This window comes from Schistocerca americana, chromosome 2 (genome assembly GCF_021461395.2).
Source record: "Schistocerca americana isolate TAMUIC-IGC-003095 chromosome 2, iqSchAmer2.1, whole genome shotgun sequence".
In the NCBI taxonomy this organism is placed as follows: domain Eukaryota; kingdom Metazoa; phylum Arthropoda; class Insecta; order Orthoptera; family Acrididae; genus Schistocerca; species Schistocerca americana.
Window position 1 is genome coordinate 181629289 of NC_060120.1, and position 22384 is coordinate 181651672.

At 37.7% G+C, this 22384-nt stretch overlaps 1 protein-coding gene across 5 annotated transcripts in view; it reads left to right on the forward strand.

Annotated features, from left to right (window-relative positions):
• The window catches only part of LOC124595959 (CD109 antigen-like), a 242483-nt gene that overhangs the window by 142047 nt on the left and 78052 nt on the right, over positions 1 to 22384 (forward strand). For 3 of the 5 annotated variants that reach the window (XM_047134885.1, XM_047134888.1, XM_047134887.1), the window contains 6 exons: positions 5283 to 5459; positions 5604 to 5705; positions 5822 to 6073; positions 6268 to 6411; positions 14418 to 14543; positions 16701 to 16755. In XM_047134885.1, the coding sequence (XP_046990841.1) occupies positions 5283 to 5459; positions 5604 to 5705; positions 5822 to 6073; positions 6268 to 6411; positions 14418 to 14543; positions 16701 to 16755 (856 nt within the window). Of the gene's footprint in view, positions 1 to 5282; positions 5460 to 5603; positions 5706 to 5821; positions 6074 to 6267; positions 6412 to 14417; positions 14544 to 16700; positions 16756 to 18717; positions 18875 to 22384 lie in introns of all 5 variants that reach the window. The other 2 variants (XM_047134889.1, XM_047134890.1) reach the window with 1 other exon arrangement.

Here is a 22384-nt window from a genome sequence, read left to right on the forward strand (position 1 = left end):
TCTTGATTAAGGTATGGTCCCATTATTGCATGTAAGAAAACGCTAAATGCAGAAGGATGTGAACACATTTGATAGCAATGTGTACTGTATACAGTGGAGGAACAGTTTAGATATGGTGACTGTATCAGTATGCCGGTGGACCCTGTTATAAAACAACATGTGAGAGGCAGTGGTTTGTGGACAGTAACATTCCCTAAATGGACTAGCCTGTCCAGAATTCTAGGGCCTTATTCTGTATTGTTCATACTGATCGGTGCAGTTGGTTAGACTTGGTAGTGACGTCATTTTCGCTTCTTTATCTAGCTTCTGAGACCTGTTACCGAACGGTCCTCCTGCCGATTTTTCGACAACTGTACTGAGAGGTTTTGGATTTTGCTATGGCCCTGTCCTTCGGTTAGCCATGGTTATTTTACACCTTTAATTTGTTATTTTAAACATATTGAGCAGTTTTAACTTTGGATTTAGTGACTGTTACTATAGAATCACCACAGGATGCGTCCAGTTGGAAAGTGAGTTCATAATATACTATTTTGTTTGTTAGAACTATGGTTAGGTTAAGTTGTTAATGTGAATGATTAGAACATCCAAAAGAAAGAAAAAAAAGTTTTTGGTCAATATTCTCTCAAAATATCTGTTTGTTAAGAGTTTAAGATCATTAAAAGTCAAGACATTGGCTCTGCTTATGTATATTACATGAGTGGTTGCTGAAATTACTAGTGACTTTGCGTACTCTTTTCCGTAAATGGTTTACTTTATTAATTATTGAAACACAAGTAACAATGCAAAGGAATTGTGTGAAGACTGATAGAGGAAACCTTCCAAAATTTCATGCATTTATGGCTTAACGCCTGCATCATTCGGCAACGAAATCAGCCTGCGTCTCTCTCGAATGGAATTGCATAAAATCAAGTGCTGACAGCATACGAGCTATGGTAGTGAAGTTGGTAAGGCTACGACCTGCCGTGGCAAAGGGCGTAGGTTCATATACCACTAGATGCAAAAATATTTTTTTTGCTCTTCGTGCTTGCAACACATTCTGAGACTTCGTTAATTGTCAAAGGTAAGCATTTTTCTGAAACATTCATTGTAATTTACACGTAAGAGCATGCTGTCTCAGTAACGAGTATCTCCAGTTTCATGACTTCCATATGTTTAAGAAATGAAAGATGAAATCACTGTGCATGAAACAACTGACAGTGACATTTATACTACTTCTTGTCACAAATAATTCACCACTTTTTTTTCTGAATACGTAGTGATTTCCGAGAGTGTGGTCAGATAGCCATCGAAGAGCACAACGTATGAGGGTTGACTGAAAAGTAATGCCTCCACCTTTGTAACTCTTCAACAGTTGGCAGCATTGGTATGTGGCAGGTACTGGCTTGTTCCATAGCCTCTTCACTACAGCTCCAGTTGGCGGGAAGCCTTAGCATCGAACGGTTGTGTTGTTACAGTGTAAAGTATGGAACCCTGCACAGACGGTCGGTCAATGCGATTTAAGCAACGTGCATTCATTGGATTCTTGACAGCAGAAGCTGTCACCCCAAAGGAGATTCACCAGAGAATGAAAGCAGTTTATGGTGACTGTGTTGATGTGAGTACTGTGCATCATTGGGCGGTTAAGCTTAAAGATGTTGAGGTGGGAACATCTGACCTGCATGACAAACAAAGCGTTGGATGTCCTGTGACAGTAACCACTGAATTTCATAAGCAAAATGTTGACAGATTGATTCAGGATATCGTCGTTTCTTTTACAGAGAAACTACAAGCACAATCGGCATTTCACAAGAACGCGTGTCACATTATTGCATTGCTTGGCTCTCGGAAGATCTGTGCATGATGGGTACCCTGGATGCTGACTCCTGAAATGAAAGCACACAGACTTGCAATTTGCCAGGAACTCATCTCGCGTTACAAGAATGAAGGTGACACCTTTCTCCATTCAATTGTGATAGACGAAATGTGGGTACACCATTACGACCCAGAGATGAAACGCAGTCTATGGAATATCGACACAAAGACTTGCCCCCAGAAAAAGAAATTCAAGACTCAGCCCTCAGCTGGAAAAATCATGGCCACATTGTTGTGGGACGCAGATGGTGTTATCCATGTTGATTTCTTTGATCATGGAACAACAATAAATTCAGAGTGTTATATCACAATGCTGCAAACTCTGAAACAATGGCTAACAAGGGTCCGAAAGGAAAAGGGGCATATTTTCCTGCTGCATGACAATGCCAAACCACACACTTCACGTGCCACCACAGCAGAACTTCAGAGACTGAATCTCATCACCGTACACCATCCTCCACACAGTCCAGATTTAGCACCGTCTGACTTCCATCTGTTTCCGATAATGAAAGACGATCTGTGGGGACATCATTATGCTTCTGATGAAGACGTTGAGAGAACTGTGAGACTGTGGTCGTGGAAACAGTGTGTCGACTTCTTCCGTGACAGCTTCAGAAAACTTGTTTATTGTTGGCAGAAATGTATCCAATTGGCTGGTGATTATGTGGAAAAGTGAATATTGGTAATTAAAGATCACATTCTAAGGATTATTTCTGCATTTGATTTATTAAAATATTCCCATCCAAACCCAATTAATGAAAGTGGAGGCATTACTTTTCATTCAACCCTTGTAAATTACCGCAAATGAAACTAGCAGCAATCGTCTTTATACTCTAGCTTGTCACAGGTATTTATCTGTGATCGAATCCTTAACAGCAGTAGTCAGAGATGAAAGGTTCCCGCCACAATATTTTCAGACAATACCACCATATATGAAACCTTTTGATTCATCAGATGCACGTTATAAACTACAACAAACTTCTGTAGCTGCACTATACACATGCTGTTGAAAAGGTGATTTTTTTAAAATTTTGTTTTTATGAACCAAATTGTTGATGTATCATACAGGGAAGTAGACTACGTCATCATTTGGATCTCTAGGAGTGAGCTACAGCCACATTCTATGCATCTTCTTATCCTTTGACACTCTCTTAAACAATTTTTTGGGTTTGTGCAGATGTGTTCCGTCTATGCAACTAATTGAAGGCAGTTTGTTCCCATACACATTTTGCTGCTTCTATTTGTGAAGCATCATCATGAATAAAGGAAGCGAAATGTGTATGGCAATAAACAAACTGCCTTCAATTAGTTTCATAGATGGAACGCGCCTCCATGAGTTTTGAAGCAACTATGGAACAACAGGAAACTGAAAAAATGGTGAATTTGTTGGGTGTTTCTATAGCTTTATTTGTACATTGTGGTACTACACTCCGTTCCTAACTCATATTCCAAAATGTAAAATCCAAAAGAAGACATCAATATGAATGAGAATGAAGTGACATAATGCATCTTTTTCGACAGCTTCCAGAACACAGTTGATATCGTATTGCTATCATGCGTTCATGGAAGTCCATGGTCAGAAAAATTTAAACAGTGTTACACACTTTTCGGTACTGTAAAGAATGGCATGCCTGTGTTGGCTGCTAGCTCCTTCAAGTTCGTGGCGCTGTAGTGGTCATGCGTAGATCTGAGGCAGATTGCTTTTCATTGGTTTGCATGAGGAGAACTGGCAACAGTGTTTCAGTTCGCTAGGACCGTTTGGCACCGCTTTCGAAATGCTTACTGAATAATGCTGGGGCTCCTTTTCATAAACAAGACCGGTCAGTGTGCTCGCGTACTGAACCGAATGGCAAAATGACAGAAAGATAGGGCCACTGACTTGAACCAAATGGAACACCTTTTGGGATTACTTAGAATTTTGGCTTAAATATAGACCCCAGCGTCCAACATCACTACCTCCTATGGTTTAAACTGCAGCAGAATTCGACCTGTCATAAAGGTGAAGGGTAGACAGACCCCCATATTAATGTCCACTGATGGGAGTCTGAATACTTTTGATAAGATAGTGAATGTAAGTTGCTCAAAGATGGTCCCTTCACTGAAATTAGCTGCTTGTAAATAAGCAGTATGAGAGCTTACGGTGTTCCCACAGTGTTGTTCTTTAAGTGCGTAATATGAATCTTTGTTAGATTAAGGTTAAAATTGTTTTCTGTGAACCAGACCTGTTTCTGATAAGTTGATTTGACGCGCGCACGCACGCACACACACACACACACACACACACACACACACACACACACACACACAAAGTGCAAAGTACACATAGCTGCAGATCATATAAACACAAAACATTTTTTACACACAGTTAATGTTGCTGTTTGTTTCTTTTATAGAAATCATTCCTGCAATCCATTTCATATTTCTTTGCAGACGTATGTACCAAAAATTCAGATTCGGGGAAAAAGATTTCTACTAAACAAAGATAGATACTACTTGTTTCTTAGTTTTTATGTGAAGTTGAATGCCTTGGTTAAATGGTGAATCTTTGAGGGTAGAGGTACACATTCTTTGAGCATATAGTTTCCTTTTCTGTCTTGTACCATGATCATGGACATTCACATTTTCATATTACTTTCAGAATTTTGCAATTGTATTTTCTACAGATTTATGAATTTCTAATATGTAGATTACTAAGAAGTAAAATGAGTGATTTTTGGAATGGAGTTCTATGGATTTGAGGTGGCTGTGCACTCTTCATTACTCTCACAACTCTCTCCTGAGTGAGGAGAGTATCTGAGCTATGTGGAGTGTCTCTCCAGAATGTGGAACCATACAGCTTTGTATTATGAAATTGTGTATATTAAACAGTGTGAACAGTCTCTGGGCTTTTGCAGTATGCAAGAATGTGTAAAGGGTAGCACATTTTATTCAGTTTACTCAATCGGTGGAAAATCGAGGATGCAGTAACGAAAACATGAAAAAGTTGCAGCAAGGATATAGACAGTGCACTAGTGTAAATTGATGTGTGTTGGAAGATATGAATGTACAATGAAGTAATTTGTTCTTTGTTTCCCTCCATCAATGATTGCCTCCTCCTCACTTCTCCCATCCATTCATTGTCTCTTTTTTCCATGAATATACTTTAATTTAAAAAACCTTAAATAGTTGTTTCATGTTGTTATGTAATTTCTCTGTATGGCTATTGCTTTTCTTCAGTTGCATCTGCTTTCTTTGTTCTTTGTTGCCACAATTTTTTTTTTTTTTTTTTTTTTTTTTTTTTTTGTAGATAGATTATTTCTCATAACATAGAAGAGACAATGTGCAATGTCTGTTTAGTATTGTACATCTGTTCATTAATACAAGTGTATCGCTGTGGTAGCAATACAGCCAGTAAATTGTGGAAGAAATTAATCCAGTTACTTATTTCACAGGTTCAGCTTGTGTACCAGGATGGAAAACCTGTCCGGGATGAAAAGAACCCAGTCAAAGTTAGCTACAGATTTTCGCATGGTGAGAACTTCACGGAAGAATCATTCAAGTTATCACCAGATGGTATGGTGACACTTGACTTCTTCCCAGATAAAAATGCAACAGTTCTTGAAATTAAAGTAAGTACTGTGGTGAAGCTCATTATGAGTTATTGCAAACTGCTTATAATATTATATTTTACATTTCATATGCATCTCACTCTGTTTCATAATTATAATTCACTGATTTTTTGATTTACCATGTTTTCCTTCTCTTATAAAAAGGCACAATATCTCGGCATGGAGGAATGGTTCTCATCCATTTTACCTGCAAATTCACCAAGTAATACATTCATTCAAGCAGTTGTGAAGACAGAACATCCAACTGTGAGTCTTTTTTACTGGTGGAAAATTATTTATTGTTGTAATTTGTAGCATTACCTATCAGTTATAATGGTGAGGCTTATATCTTACTAATAGTGTAATACTGCTGACATCCTTAGGTGAACGATTATGTACAAGTGGAGATAAATTCAACAGTGCCTCTCAAGTACTTCAGCTACCAGATAATTGGACGTGGAGATATTGTGATAGCCCGTACAGTACAAGTGTCACAATCTGTGCCAATGTTCAAATTCCTAGCAACTTATGCTATGGCACCAACGGCCCATGTCGTTGTGTTCTATATGGCTGAAGATGGAGAGGTCATTGCTGATGCACTTGATATTGAGCTGAAGGGCACTCTTCAGAACTTTGTAAGTCTGTATCTTTATTGTGTTGAATATTCAACAATATTTTATTGTCTTTCTTTCTTAAAGTGGTAATGGTTTAGTTATTTACTGGGCATCATATGTATTGTGATCCATCAAACAGATTGTAGCAAAGTGAGGATTTCATCTCTTCAACAACATTGGTTTGTTATTTTTTAATAGAATTTTGGTTCTTGCAGGTAACAGTCGAAGCAAATCCCAATGAAACAGAACCAAGTGGAACTGTTGATCTGAAAATTGAAGCCAAGGCTAACTCCTATGTAGGCCTGTTGGGAATAGATCAGAGTGTTTTGCTCTTGAAAGGAGGACATGACATCACAGAGGTAAAAAGATCTTTCACATGTCTCATTTGAACTTCTAAATTCTAGTGTCAATTTAACATAATTTAGAATCTTACCTGTAGGTTTATAATGCTGTTGTTTTGTACACTGACAGAAAAAAATCGCAACACTGAGAACCAGTTGTGTGCCATAAACAAAAGTTGGTAGGTATGGTTCTATATCTGAAAGATGATGTCTGTTCAAAAAATTTCGCTCCAGTAACATACGAGTCACGCTAGTAGCATTACTATGAGGATGCTTATCAGGTTTGCTTTAAATACACGTTGTAACAGTCATGAGCATTAGTTACCTTTGGGATTGGACATTGTGAGTTGATGTTAGTCAAGAATGCCTTTAAGGCAACAAAGACACCATTATCATTCTGCTGTGTTATGGAAAGACTTGGCAGGACTGTAGCTGTTGCACTGCTTGCAACCTGAAATTGATAGCAGTGGGACTTTTGGGGAAATTTTGAGTGTATATCGAATATAATGGTAAGACAGAGATTTAGGAACCAGGTTTTAAATTGTAAGACATTTCCAGGGGCAGATGTGGACTCTGACCACAATCTATTGGTTATGAACTGTAGATTAAAACCGACGAAACTGCAAAAAGGTGGGAATTTAAGGAGATGGGACCTAGATAAACTGAAAGAACCAGAGGTTGTACAGAGTTTCAGGGAGAGCATAAGGGAACAATTGACAGGAATGGGGGAAAGAAATGCAGTAGTAGAAGAATGGTTAGCTCTGAGGGATGAAGTAGTGAAGGCAGCAGAGGATCAAGTAGGTAAAAAGATGAGGGCTAGTAGAAATCCTTGGGTAACAGAAGAAATATTGAATTTAATTGATGAAAGGAGAAAATATAAAAACACAGTAAATGAAGCAGGCAAAAGGGAATACAAATGTCTCAAAAATGAGATCAACAGGAAGTGCAAAATGGCTAAGCAGGGTTGGCTAGAGGACAAATGTAAGGATGTAGAGGCTTATCTCACTAGGGGTAAGATAGATACTGTCTACAGGAAAATTAAAGAGACCTTTGGAGAAAAGAGAGCCACTTGCATGAATATCAGGAGCTCAGATGGAAACCAAATTCTAAGCAAAGGAGGGAAAGCAGAAAGGTGGAAGGAGTATATAGAGGATCTATACAAGGGCGATGAACCTGAGGACAATATTATGGAAATGGAAGAGGATGTAGATGAAGATGAAATGGGAGATACGATACTGCGTGAAGAGTTTGACAGAGCACTGAAAGACCTGAGTCGAACCAAGGCCCCGGGAGTAGACAACATTCCATTGGAACTACTGACGGCCTTGGGAGAGCCAGTCCTGACAAAACTCTGCCATCTGGTGAGCAAGATGTATGAGACAGGTGAAATACCCTCAGACTTCAAGAAGAATATAATAATTGCAATCCCAAAGAAAGCAGGTGTTGACAGATGCGAAAATTACCAAACTATCAGTTTAATAAGTCACAGCTGCAAAATACTAACGCGAATTCTTTACAGACGAATGGAAAAACTGGTAGAAGCCGACCTCGGCGAAGATCAGTTTGGATTCCGCAGAAATGTTGGAACACGTGAGGCAATACTGACATTACGACTTATCTTAGAAAATAGATTAAGGAAAGGCAAATCTACATTTCTAGAATTTGTAGACTTAGATAAAGCTTTTGACAATGTTGACTGGAATACTCTCTTTCAAATTCTAAAGGTGGCAGGGGTAAAATACAGGGAGCGAAAGGCTATTTACCATTTGTGCAGAAACCAGATGGCAGTTATAAGAGTCGAGGGGCATGAAAGGGAAGCAGCAGTTGGGAAGGGAGTGAGACAGGGTTGTAGCCTCTGCCCGATGTTATTCAATCTGTATACTGATCAAGTAGAAAAGGAAACAAAAGAAAAATTCGGAGTTGGTATTAAAGTCCATGGAGACGAAATAAAGATGTTGAGATTCGCCGATGACATTGTAATTCTGTCAGAGACAGCAAAGGACTTGGGAGAGCAGTTGAACGGAATGGACAGTGTCTTGAAAGGAGGATATAAGATGAACACCAACAAAAGCAAAACGAGGATAATGGAATGTAGTCGAATTAAGTCGGGTGATGCTGAGGGAATTAGATTAGGAAATGAGACACTTAAAGTAGTAAAAGAGGTTTGCTATTTGGGGAGCAAAATAACTAATGATGGTCGAAGTAGAGAGTATATAAAATGTAGACTGGCAATGGCAAGGAAAGCGTTTCTGAAGAAGAGAAGTTTGTTAGCCTCGAGTATAGATTTAAAGTGTCAGGAAGTCGTTTCTGAAAGGATTTGTATGGAGTGTAGCCATGTATGGAAGTGAAACGTGGACGATAAATAGTTTAGACAAGAAGAGAATAGAAGCTTTCGAAATGTGGTGCTACAGAAGAATGCTGAAGATTAGATGGGTAGATCACATAGCTAATGAGGAGGTATTGAATAGAATTGGGGGGAAGAGGAGTTTGTGGCACAACTTGACAAGAAGAAAGGACTGGTTGGTAGGACATGTTCTGAGGCATCAAGGGATCACAAATTTAGCATTGGAGGGCAGCGTGGAGGGTAAAAATCGTAGAGGGAGACCAAGAGATGAATACACTAAGCAGATTCAGAAGGATGTAGGTTGCAGTAATTATTGGGAGATGAAGGAACTTGCACAGGATAGAGTAGCATGGAGAGCTGCATCAAACCAGTCCCAGGACTGAAGACAGCAACAACAACAACAACATCGAAAGAATAGGCATATGGGAAATAGGGGCGGTGTATTTGTTGCATAAGACAAGAGACGCAAAGCCACCAAGATAGAAATTGAAACCACATGTGAGATTTTTTGGGCAAGACCCAGTATCAGGGGTTGGCATAAAATGATAATCAAATTCTTCCATTGCCCACCAGACTCATCTCCTGATGTAGCCGAAAACTTTAGAGAAAACCTCAGTTTGCTCGTACCCCAAACACACTGTAATCATCAGTGGAGACCTTAATCATCCAACAATTAATTGGAAAAATTACAATTTTTTTAGTGCTAGGCATGATAAGACACCCTGTGAAACATTAATAAATGAGTTCTGTGAAAACTATCTAGAAAATATAATTAGGAACCCCATTCATGATGAAAATATATTGGATCTAATGGCAACAAATAGACCTGACCTCTTTGAGGATTCCACGTCGAAACTGGTATCAGTGACTATGATACGGTTGTGGCAACAATGGTTACCAATGTACAAAGGACAACTAAAACAAAAAGAAAGATATGTATGTTCAGTAAACTAGATAAAAAATTAGTAGTGTTATATCTCAGGTGTGAACTTGAAACATTCAGCACAGGCAGGAGCATGTAGAGGAACTATGGCTCAGGTTTAAAAAAATAGCTGACCATGCACTGGATAGGTATGTACCCAGTAGAACAGTTCATAATGGAAGGCACCCCTCCATGTTATACTGTCACTGTAAAGAAACTTATAAAGAAATGGAGATTACTACATAATAGGTGTAAAACGAAGTGTAGGATTATGGAGAGAGACGTTGAAAGACACACATTTGGCTGTCAAGACAGCAGTGCATGATGCCTTCAATGGCTACTGCAGCAGAATATTGTCAATTGATCTTTCACAAAACCTAGAGACATCCTGGTTGTATGTAAAGGCTGTTAGTGGCACCAAAATTGGTGTCCAGTCCCTAGTGCATGAGACAGGAACTGAAATTGAGGGTATGAAAGCAAAAGTTGAAATGCTTAACAGTATTTTGAAATATTCCTTTGCACTGGGAAAACCAAGAGAATCTCTCTCATTTAATCCTCATACCACTGAAAAGATGAGTGAAATACATGAAAAAATGATCGTATGGCATTTATTGGCCGGGATATCCCCTTCGTGGTTTGGCCGCCATATTGCAAGTCTTTAGTTGATGCCACTTTGGAGATTTGTGTGTCAGTGATAATGAAAATGATGATAGACACATAAGACTCAGTCCCCTGCCGGGAATCGAACCCAGGCCCCCTTGCACGGTAGGCGGTAACGCTACCGCTGCGCTATGGAGGCAGACAGTGAAATAAATATTAGTGTTGTTGAGAAACAGCTGAAATCATTAAAACTGAACAAATCTCAAGAGCCTGATGGAATCCCTGTTACATTCTATACTAAGTTAGCCCCTCTTCTAGCTGTAATCTATCGTAAACCTCATGAACAAAAGAACAGTGCCCAGTTCTTGGAAAAAAGCAAGGGCCACACCTGTCAACAAGAAGGGTAGCAGAAGTGATCCACAAAACTACCATCCAATATCCTTGACATCAGTTTGTTGTATAATCTTAGAACATACTGTAAGCTCAAACTTAATAATGTATCTTGAACAGATTGACCTCCTCAATGCCAACCAGCATGGATTCCGAAAACATCACTCATGTGGAACCCAACTTGCACTTTCCTCACATGACATACTGAAAGCTTTGGATCCAGGCACTCAGGTAGATGCAGTATTTCTGATTTTTGAAAAGCATTTGTCACAGTACTACACCTATGCTTACTGTCAAAGTACAATCATATGGGATATCAAGTGAAATTTGTGACTGGATTTAGGACTTTTTGGTGCGGAGGATGCAGCATGTTACCTTCTTGGATGGGAGAGTCATGATCAGATGTAGAAGTAACTTCAAGTGTGCCCCAGGGAAGTGCATTGGGACCCTTGCTGTTTATGATGTATATTAATGACCCTGCAGACAATATTAATAGTAACCTCAGACTTTTTGCAGATGTTGCCATCACCTATAATGAAGTACTGTCTGAAAGAAGCTGCATAAATATTCAGTTAGGTCTTGGTAAGATTTCAAAATGGTGCAAAGGTTGGCAACTTGCTTTAATTGTTCACAAATGTAAAATTGTGCACTTTACAATTTTTTTTTTTAATGGTATCCTATGCCTATATATCAGTGATACACTGTTGGAAATGGCCAACTCAAACAAATACCTGGGTGTAACACTTACCAGGGATATTTAATGGAATGATAACATAGGCTCAGTTGTCGGTAAAGCAGGTAACCTTCAGTCTTACAAATCACTCGTGTGAATGGTCCTAGAATATTGCTCAAGTGTGTACCAAATGGGTGCATTGTACATATACAGAGAAGGGCAGCACGAATGGTCGCAAGTTTGATTAATCCGTGGGAGAGTGTCACAGAAATACTGACGGAAGTGAACTGGCAGACTCTTGGAGATAGATGCTAATTATCTTTAGAAAGTCTACTAACAAAGCTTCAAGAACCGGCTTTAAATGATGACTGTAGGAATGTACAACCATCCCCTACATATCACTTGCATAGGGATAATGAGGATAAGATTAGTACAATTACTGCACACACAGGCATTCAAGCAATCATTCTTCCCATGCTCTATAAGTGAATGGAACAGGAAGAAACTGTAATAAGTGGTGCAATGGGGCATACCATCTGCCATACACTTCAGTGGTTTGCAGAATATAGATCTAGATGTAGGTGTAGATTGCTGGCAGCGGTGGTCACGAGAATATACGGTCGCAAGAAGACTGGGCTCTAGACGGCCATGTGGCACTACTGAGAAGGAAGACTCTAATTCTTTGGCATTTGGCTCTGGCGCATCGTACTGCATCTCCAGCAGCAATTTGAACAGCAGTTGGCACCACAGCGATGCAATGAACTGTTACAAATCGGTTACTTCAAGGACAGCTTCGGTCGAGATGCCGTGTAGCATGCACTCCACCTACTGGTTAGGGGAAGGCCAGGTGAGGGCCTGCAACCAACCTGTCTGTGCACTAGACACACTGGACCTACACCTGGAGTTATGGTCTGGGGTGCGATTTTGTATGACAGTATAGTTAGCACATGCACCCTGACTGCAAATTTATATGTCAGTTCCGGTGATTTGGGGCCGTTGTGCTGCCATTCATGAACAGCAATCCAGGGGACTTTTCTAACTAGATAACATTCGCCTGCATACCACTTTTGTAACTCAACATGCTCTACAGTGTGTTGACATGTTACCTGGGCCTGCTCGATCACCAGATCTGTCTCCAGTCGAGCATACGAGGGACACCATTGGACGACAACTCTAACATCATCCACAACTGGCATTAACCATCTCTGTAATGACATCCAGCGCCTGTACAACACAATACATGCACTTTTGCATGCTTGCATTCAACTTTCTGGCAGTTACATCAGATATTAATGTTCCAGCATTTTGTATTTGCAATAGCTCATCACAAACTTATATTAACCTTTGATCTTGCAGTGTTAATCACTGAAATATGTTAAATAGACAAAGATCTTCCCAAAATTTCATTATTGTACACTAATTATTTTTTTGGTGTAGCATTTTTTTTTCTGTCTGTGTATGTAGTTGAAACTGTATCGGGTGAAATTTTTGGTATGTGTTCATACAGTTTTAAGTAATTAGCAAATTGTATATAAGTTACTGTTCTATGTAAGAATTTTTCCATTTTGTTCTGTGAAGTAGAGTATTTATTCATGGAGAGAGAGAGAGAGAGAGAGAGAGAGAGAGAGAGAGAGAGAGAGAGAGAGAGAGAGAGAGTATATTTATTTATTTTAGCTTTAGTTAATATAAATTTATAGTTATAGCGTTAAAATAATCTCACATGGCTCCTTGCCTAATTAAGTTATAAAGTTACATGTGGTTTAATTGTTTTTCCAAACATGCGGTCGTTAGTCTATTTTTATAACAGCAGTTTGACCACGTGCTTCCCATGTTGAACTTCCAGACTTCATCTCCAAAGGTGAAGTAACTCCTTTAGCCAAAAAATTTTCTCATTTGCACCACATTTTAGGAATAAACTTTCCATGACATTTGCAACAGAACTTATATTTTCCCCTACCTTAAATACATCAACAGTTCGCACTATTTTGATATGTTCATGCTTCTGCATATAAGATCAGTATCAATGTCAAAAGTTAATTATGCTTCCATTTGCCCATTTTTCTGTTGTTGCTATAACAGTTCCTAGGAAGTCTGTGCATATACAGCACAGGGTGGCACTCCATGGAATACATACTGCCATGTCTGAGCAGGTATTTCCTCTCGTTAAGTCACTGTGACTGCCATCCCTTGGCAAAGACGTACATCGTCCCCCAGTACAGATCACGACGTGAACAGTGTAAATAAAACCAGCACACAATGTCTTATCCATTTACATTAGATGCATTATTTTATGTTATTATTTTCTCACTGTATAAATTACTTCTGTATCATTCATTAGTAAGAAGGCATAGGGATACATTTCACTTGCGTAGTGTGTTATGTGACGTGACATTCAAGAATGCATTGACCTAAGTTATTATCCTAGTAGTGAACATTGTTAAAAAATATAATCTTTGTTTACAAATCTAATACAGTATGACACAATGAATCAATGTATCATATTAATAACTGTATAAAATATTACAGTTAATAATTTTATATGAGTACTCCAGAATCAAAATTCCAAGTCATTTATTATAAAAGGCCTAATGTTTCCATATTCTTCTATGGGTTGGTAAATCATGCTACTGGTTTCCTTTCAATCATTGATCATATTTATGGCTAATGTAATAGTTGTATCTAAACTTTACTGTACAAAATACATCACTTTCTCAGTTGGAACTTAGGAAAAATAAATAAATGAACTATGGAAATTCATTACCAGTGAAATCTCGGTGATTTGTTACTAAGAGGCAAACGCCTGAGCAAAAGTGTTGCTGTGGACAAGATACTGGATTTGGATTCAGGAGTGTCAGCCAGATTTACGGTTTACTTGCTTTCATTATCTCATTTAGGCCCATGTTGAGATTTGTTTCTTTGAAAAGGAAATGGTTGATTTCTTGCCCTATTTTTCCCACCTTCCATGTTTGTGTTTCATCTTTAATGGCTTCATTGTGATGCAGTGTTAAATTTCAATCTCCACCCTTTGTATTCTCATACAAGGCAAACTAAAATTAACTGTTGAAAGATATATTCATTAGTTGTGTTTGTTTCAGGATGATGTACTGAAGGAGCTACACTCATACGATGCCAGTACAAAGTCGCCATACATTGATGGTTTAAGGGATAAAAGGTCTCTGTTTTGGCGACCAGGTTCCTCTGAGGCAAAGGAGATATTTGATGTAAGTGTTCCATTAAGAGCTGGCCTACTTTTTATGTTTGGTTTAACACTCCACTGACTTTTTTCATTACTAGTGTTGTAACACAAAAAATGAAAGACTCGTAGACTGAGAGATAAATAGAAGGAGTGGCAGTGAGATTAGTAAGTAAAAATAAGGACTGCAGACGGTTTACAAAGCAAGGAAAAATGTAAAAAAGGAGGATATAGGAAGAAGAAATTATTGGCAGGTAAATGAGGTACACAGTGTAAAAAAATGTGCTTTTATTCAAGAAACTATTTATATCTGCAATGCTGTGTACCACTTTTGCTCAAACAGACGTCCAGATATTATGGCTCACAAAACAATTGACCATATATTGTCATATCACAAATTATGTCCTATTGCGGATTATGTTTTGCAGAAAACAAACAAATAACCATTAGGACAACTACTCACCCACAGCTGATTGATGGTTGGCACAAAGACTTCTCGTGTTATTAAGGAACTATCCATTGTTGCATATTAAAATGTATTAATGTGCAAAGTTTTTTCAACCTTGAACTGGCTCTGTATACTGTGGCAAGTTTAATCAAAATCAGTCCTCTCAGTGGCAGTGCAAGACTGGTTGACTACAGATATTTTCTTGCACTCTGCTGTAAGATTGTTGTATTAAAGGTTCCAAAATATAAGTGAGACTGATGCTGCAAATTTATGTGCTTGCCAGTTATGTTCAATAAGTATCAGTTGACTTTAAAATAGTATCCATGCAAAACAGTATTCTTTCATTCCAGTGGTCGAAACATTTCTGCATCATGTTTTCTGTGAAGCTGTAATTGAGGTTGACTTTTTGGCCTTTCAGCATAGTGCAAGAACATGTCCATTCAGCATTGCCACTGAGTCAGTAGACTTTAATTATCTTACCACAGCATAAGAACACAGTTCAAAATTCATAAATAGCAGGGCACTAACACACCAGAGCAAATAATTCCTTGTTTATGTGAGTAGCCTCATTTCTGTTGGTGAGACTGTATTGCAACAGCGTAGGCAGTACTTTACTATTCATTCTTACCCTACATTTTGTAGTTGTCATCCATGTGAAGGATAAGATGGGCGCTTGAAAGAAAGTGCTTTCCTGTGGCAGGCTTGAGTTGGAGACTGTTGTTGTACAGGCATGAGTTGGGGGATAGATTTTGTAAGACGATCTGAGGAGATACTATATTTAAAAGTTATAATAGAATTATGAAAATAGTTAAGATTTAATGTTGATTGCTTTTTTAATGTCTAATCTAAAAATAAGTTAGCACTGATAAGTAAGATATTCAGTGAAAACAAACCTACAGTAGTATGTGTCATAAATGAACTGTGTCATCACAGAACAGGTGTGCAAAATTGATGTTAATGAAGAAAAGAGATTGATGGTGTAGTTATTAAACTAGTTTGTGTTTGAATAAAGTTTCTGTTGATAAGATGCAGTTTGTAGGAAAGACAGTATTCCTCTACTGTCAGAATTGGAGGTTGCTGGATTTGATTTCAGTAAATGTAGGTATTTTGCAGTTGTTAATAATTCACATTTATTTGATTGGGAAGCTTATAATAATGCAGATAATCTGATAGTATAAAATAAGGCTACTGTTGGAAGTCCCATTGTGTAGGCAGGGTCTCACTTCATCAAATTTACTACTTCATTGGGTGTTAATTGCAATTGTGACATTTCAAATACAAATCTGTCTCCACTCATAACTACAGTCTTTTTTAGAGAATGGAGTGGAGTCTTTGACTCTCAGTTTTATCTGAAAATACATGTACATACTTGGACCACACATTTCTCATGATTTTCTTTTGTGGGCTAAATGCCTTTTACTTCATTATAAGACAACAGAAAAATATTATAATACTGTTTATCAGTGAATGAAAAATTCAAAATTCATTTATGTGATGATTTGTATGTAACTATCTTAGTTGTTCTAGCAGCAGTGTTAATAGTTGAACTTAGTGGATATTTTAAAGTGAATATCTGTTATTTCAAGATTAAATTGTCATCAGAATACACACATGGAAAGGCTTTGACTGTTCTGTCTCACAAATCGAGTCTACTTTTCATATTGCTTTTGTGAATTTCTTTTTGATGTTGAACTGTATTTATCACCAAGTGTGTAATATTTCCTCTTCTTCTTTCAGAATTCTGGTGTTGTGGTCCTGACCAATGGGCTTGTGTATGAAAACATGGTGGACAGTAAGTATTTTGCGATGTAATTTCTGTGTGTACCTCTTCATAATTCTCTGATAAAATATATCAAAATGTAATTGAAGATTTTGTTTTAATTCTATACAAACAAGGAAATCAAATATAAAAGTTTAATTTTCACATTATAAAACTAAAAAGCAAACATTAATGGATGAAGTAGCTTTTGTCTGGCCAGTAGATATACTTATTAGTAAGCATTTAACCAAAAGATTTAGTGTTTGCTTAGTGTATCTGTTGACTATACAGTGACTTCACTCTGCAAGGAATCTGTGATTTGAAAAGTTAAATTATTTACTTTGTTCATGTGTTATTTAGATGATTTTATTTATGCTGAAGTTTTGGTACTGTGCAAATTACATTCAACTTATGATTAAGCACATCTGTTCATATTTGTTGCAGTACTAATTATGGGTGCTTAAATTTCTTAACATTTCTCCTAATACAATATATCCTATCCTGCTTAGTGCTATGCTTAAAAGATAAAACTATTGGTATTAATCATTTAGTGTTGTTCTACCTTATTAGTGTTTTAGTAGGCAAAGTAGTATTTGTCAGGTTTTTGTTTTCCCCATTTTTAGTGAGGTTTCTTTTGCTTTTATCATGAGAGAGCTTCAGAAGGTGCTGATGTAGCTCAGTTCATTGTTGAAAGGCAATGTTTCCATTGATGGCATTATAGCTACTTTTAAAAGTTCCATTTCATATTATACCTGTTCAGTACCTCCCATAACACTGAAAAATCGAGCTGTTTAATTTAACAGTGTTAATGAAAAGTGTTATCATCTTAATAGGCAGCAGAATGAAGCTACTACATCACTGTCATTTGTAAATAGATCTTTCATTTTATTGTTTTCTTGTAACCACAAGCATTTTGCAGTCTTAGAGTGCAAATATGTATTACAAGTTAGCTTCAGCTACATAAAGTACCATTAGAAAATGGACCAAGTGAGGTGGGGCAGTGCTTATCACACTGACTCACATTCGGGAGGACAAAGATTCAAATCCTTGTCCCACCATCCAGATTTAGGTGTTCTGTGATTTCCCTAAAATGCTAAAGGCACGTACTGGGTTGATTCCCTTGAAAAGGCCACGGCTGATTTCCTTCCCCACCCTATTCTAATCTGAGCTTGTGCTCCATCTCTAATGACCTAGCTGTCGATGGACCGAGCGAGGTAGCGCAGTGGTTAGACACTGGACTCGCATTCGGGAAGACGACGGTTCAATCCCGCGTCTGGCCATCCTGATTTAGGTTTTCCGTGATTTCCCTAAATCACTCCAGGCAAATGCCGGGATGGTTCCTCTGAAAGGGCACGGCCGACTTCCTTCCCCATCCTTCCCTAATCCGATGAGACCGATGACCTCGCTGTCTGGTCTCCTTCCCCAAACAACCCAACCCAACCCTAGCTGTCGATAGGACATTAAACACTTAAAACTTCCTTCCACTTTCATTAGGAAATGGGGATTAAAAAGTCCCAACCTATAAGTTACTTGAAAGATAACTACTGTTTGTCATTCTAAGCACTGATAGAAAAAAAGCATGTCTTCATTTCATAAAACAATAATACAACTGTCATTATGAGATAGCCGTTCTTCTCAGGGCGGTGACCTATGCATTATGTTTCACAGACAAATGTCTGCTTCATATGTGAAGCTGAAAAATTTTCTCTGCTTCTGTTTGCCATCACTTAATTTTCGATATTTAAAAAGCACTTTTATAGGATGGTGTTTGGCTGTTGGTCAGGAGATTTATCAGATTGACTCTTAGAGGCAACCAGCTTGTTAAGTGTTGTGAGGGCAGGTACAGAAAAACAACACTGTTGTTATGGGAAAGTGAATGGGTACAGAGTTGATATGCAGAGTTCACAGGTTTAGTGATTCTGTTTTAAAAAGATACTGGTTGTAATATCAAACACTGAATTCATTGTTTCACTTGTCCATCACTTTCTTTTTTAGTCTACTACAGATCCGGTGTTGCTGATGATTTTATGTTAGACAATGAAGAGTCAGCAGTAGATCTGGCCCCGTTACCCAGTATGGTATCTGGAGATGAGGGAATCAGAGTTCGCAGCCACTTCCCAGAAACCTGGATTTGGGAAATGCTAGATGCAGGGTAGGCCAGGCTACTGACTAGTCAATTGATGATGTATAATCCACAATTGAAACCAACATATATTGTTGGTGTAGAAATGTACAGTATGTAATAGATGCTTTAATTATGTATTTTTTGCTAATGTACCTGTGTGCATTTTGGTATAAATAATGATAATTTGCTTTTTTAATTAATTATTACAGCAAAAATTAAAATGTGGGTAGAGTGGGCTGCAAGAGAAAGCGATATTTACTCTACTGCTAGAGCAGTTAATTTAAATACTTGGGAATAATTGTCATATTGGGCAACATAAGACTGACAAACAGTTCAGAGCATAGATCTGAAGGTTTGTGAATCATGCCCCTAATAAGGAGTCTCCAGTAATCACGTCATGAATGAGACATTAGAGTCTAACCTTCCTTCCTTCATTCTTTATTCCATGTTTTGATACTCAGGATCCCTATTGTTTGGAAGAAGAAAGGATGTTTTCAAGGGCAGATAGCCACTGCTAAACAAATATCACAATTTCCTTACCTTAGACCAGAAATGCAGTGAACAAAATGTTGAACATCCTGAAATATTCTTTAAAGATATGGATGGAACATCAGGAAGTTGGATTATTCCTTGAACATGACCATGAAGCACATGAAACATTTTGTTTTGTCTTCTCTCCAAAAGTACTACGATTGAATTCTACACTGATTCTGTCATGTAGTGTGGTGTGCTACAAGCTAAATTTGCTTTGCATGATTGCACACCTTGGAGTATTGAAAAGAGCTAGGTCCTTATGCCCTCATTTGCTTATATAGTCTTTCCAGCAGGTCTACATTTCTTTCTCACATTTTTCTTTATTGCTGTAATTCTGATATTTTGGCTGTGCAGCTCACACAGTTTAATTAGAAATGATTAATACTTGACTACTACAATTATATGAAAAGAATGTTAAACATTAATAATGTAGTGCATTTACAAAAATATATCATATAAACTTTATGAAAGCCATACTGAAGATATTTTATGAGTTTATTAAACTGACAGACACTGCTAATTATTACATCTGTCAGAAATTTGAAATAATAAATGTTTATAATAAAATAGAATCTAGAAGAGAGAGACATTCACAATGGCAGAAATTTAATACATATTTTCCTAGTGACATCTAGAATTGTGTAATTCTTACATTTTGGTGTGGGCGTCATTTGCTGTAGCATACTACAAGGAATTTATGGATAAAATACTCATAAAGAGACTCATGAAGCATAAATTATTCACCTGATATTTCTATTCATTTTGCCTTTCATTCCATTATACCTGAGAAACTTGAAGAGATTATCATACCTAGACACAAGGAAATGAGCTATTACTAGCCAGTTCTATTACAATTTGCCTAACAGAAACTAAATAACATAATACAATTTTGCCCCTGTGAAAGAGCATTTATGAAGGAAATGTCACAGAACCAGACAGAAGTGCTAATGTAAAGCTTAATGGTATGCCCACGATATATTCCATCTAATATAACATATATCAATATAATGGAAGGAAACATTCCACGTGGGAAAAATTATATATAAAAACAAAGATGAGGTGACTTACCGAACAAAAGCGCTGGCAGGTCGATAGACACACAAACAAACACAAACATACACACAAAATTCAAGCTTTCGCAACAAACTGTTGCCTCATCAGGAAAGAGGGAAGGAGAGGGGAAGACGAAAGGAAGTGGGTTTTAAGGGAGAGGGTAAGGAGTCATTCCAATCCCGGGAGCGGAAAGACTTACCTTAGGGGGAAAAAAGGACAGGTATACACACGCACATATCCATCCACACATACAGACACAAGCAGACATATTTGAAATATGTCTGCTTGTGTCTGTATGTGTGGATGGATATGTGCGTGTGTATACCTGTCCTTTTTTCCCCCTAAGGTAAGTCTTTCCGCTCCCGGGATTGGAATGACTCCTTACCCTCTCCCTTAAAACCCACTTCCTTTCGTCTTCCCCTCTCCTTCCCTCTTTCCTGATGAGGCAACAGTTTGTTGCGAAAGCTTGAATTTTGTGTGTATGTTTGTGTTTGTTTGTGTGTCTATCGACCTGCCAGCGCTTTTGTTCGGTAAGTCACCTCATCTTTGTTTTTATATATAATATAACGTATAGATACATAAAAAAACAAGTCACACTGATGCCGACTTATAAATATACACAAGTTCTTGTGCTTGACATATACACTTTCCACTCATATCTCCATCTTTATTTTCCTATGCAAACATGCATTTGCACAAGTGCACCCCTCCCCCTCCTCAGCAAGCACTCTCGCTTCTGTTTATGTTTGGTTTATTTAAATACTTAAGAGTTTTGATTGTATAAATCAGACTTAGGAAAATGGTTCAAATGGCTCTGAGCACTATGGGACTTAACATCTGAGGTTATCAGTCCCCCTAGAACTTAGAACTACTTAAACCTAACTAACCTAAGGACATCACACACATCCATGCCTGAGGCAGGATTTGAACCTGTGACCGTAGCGGTCACACAGTTCCAGACTGAAGTGCCTAGAACCGCTCGGCCACACCGCCCAGCTCAAACTTAGGAAAATGAAGTAAAATGCTTAATACAGTATAAAATAAAATTAAATACTATTTATTACAAATTTTATAAATCAGGAAATATTGACAGAAATACTGAGAACAGAGAAAAATTAATGTATTTGTGCCCTTTCTTTTGTCAGTACAAGAACTGAGATTAGTTGAAGTTCTTGTGTAGATATTATATCTAATATCGAGATGTTTATATACTAGTTACATTTTAACAATGTAGAAAAGTACTGATTGCACTTACCACAAAGAAGACATTTTAAGTTACAGACAGGTACAGTTAAAAAACACTTATTAAAGCTTTTGGCCACAGCCTTCATCAGCAAAAGAGAAACACACACCATTCATACATACAAGCAAGCACTCCTCATTCACACATGACTGCCAATACTGGTAGTGCAGGCTGGAATGCCATTCTGGCCCAAGCTGCCTTTTGCTGATGAAGGCTGTGACCAAATGCTTTATGGAAGTGTCTTTTAATTGTGCCTGTCTGCATCTTAATGTGTCTTCTGTACTGTAAGTAGCAATCTGTCTTTTCCTACATTGTTGATATTCCTACCTGACTTTCCCTAGTTATATTTTAGCATAACTACATGTTATATTTCTATCATTTATAAATGCAAAACAAAGGCAGAAGTCTTCCCCCTTCCCCGTTTCTCCTTCCACCAGTTTGTGTTCGTAAATTGTTCAGATGTTCTTCATTATGGTCTTTCATAAAAGACAACTGATATATTTTTATTAATTATTAGTTATTGTCTGCTCACATAACACTGTATAAGGACTACAAATGAATTGTACAATCTTTTGGTAAATGCTCCTGTTCTAAACACTCAATTGCATATTATTATTTTCAATGAAAAGCTGCAAGGTACAAAGTAACTATGGCTTAGCTACTTACTATTAAATGGTGATGGTTGTAGTCATTATATATTTAAATAT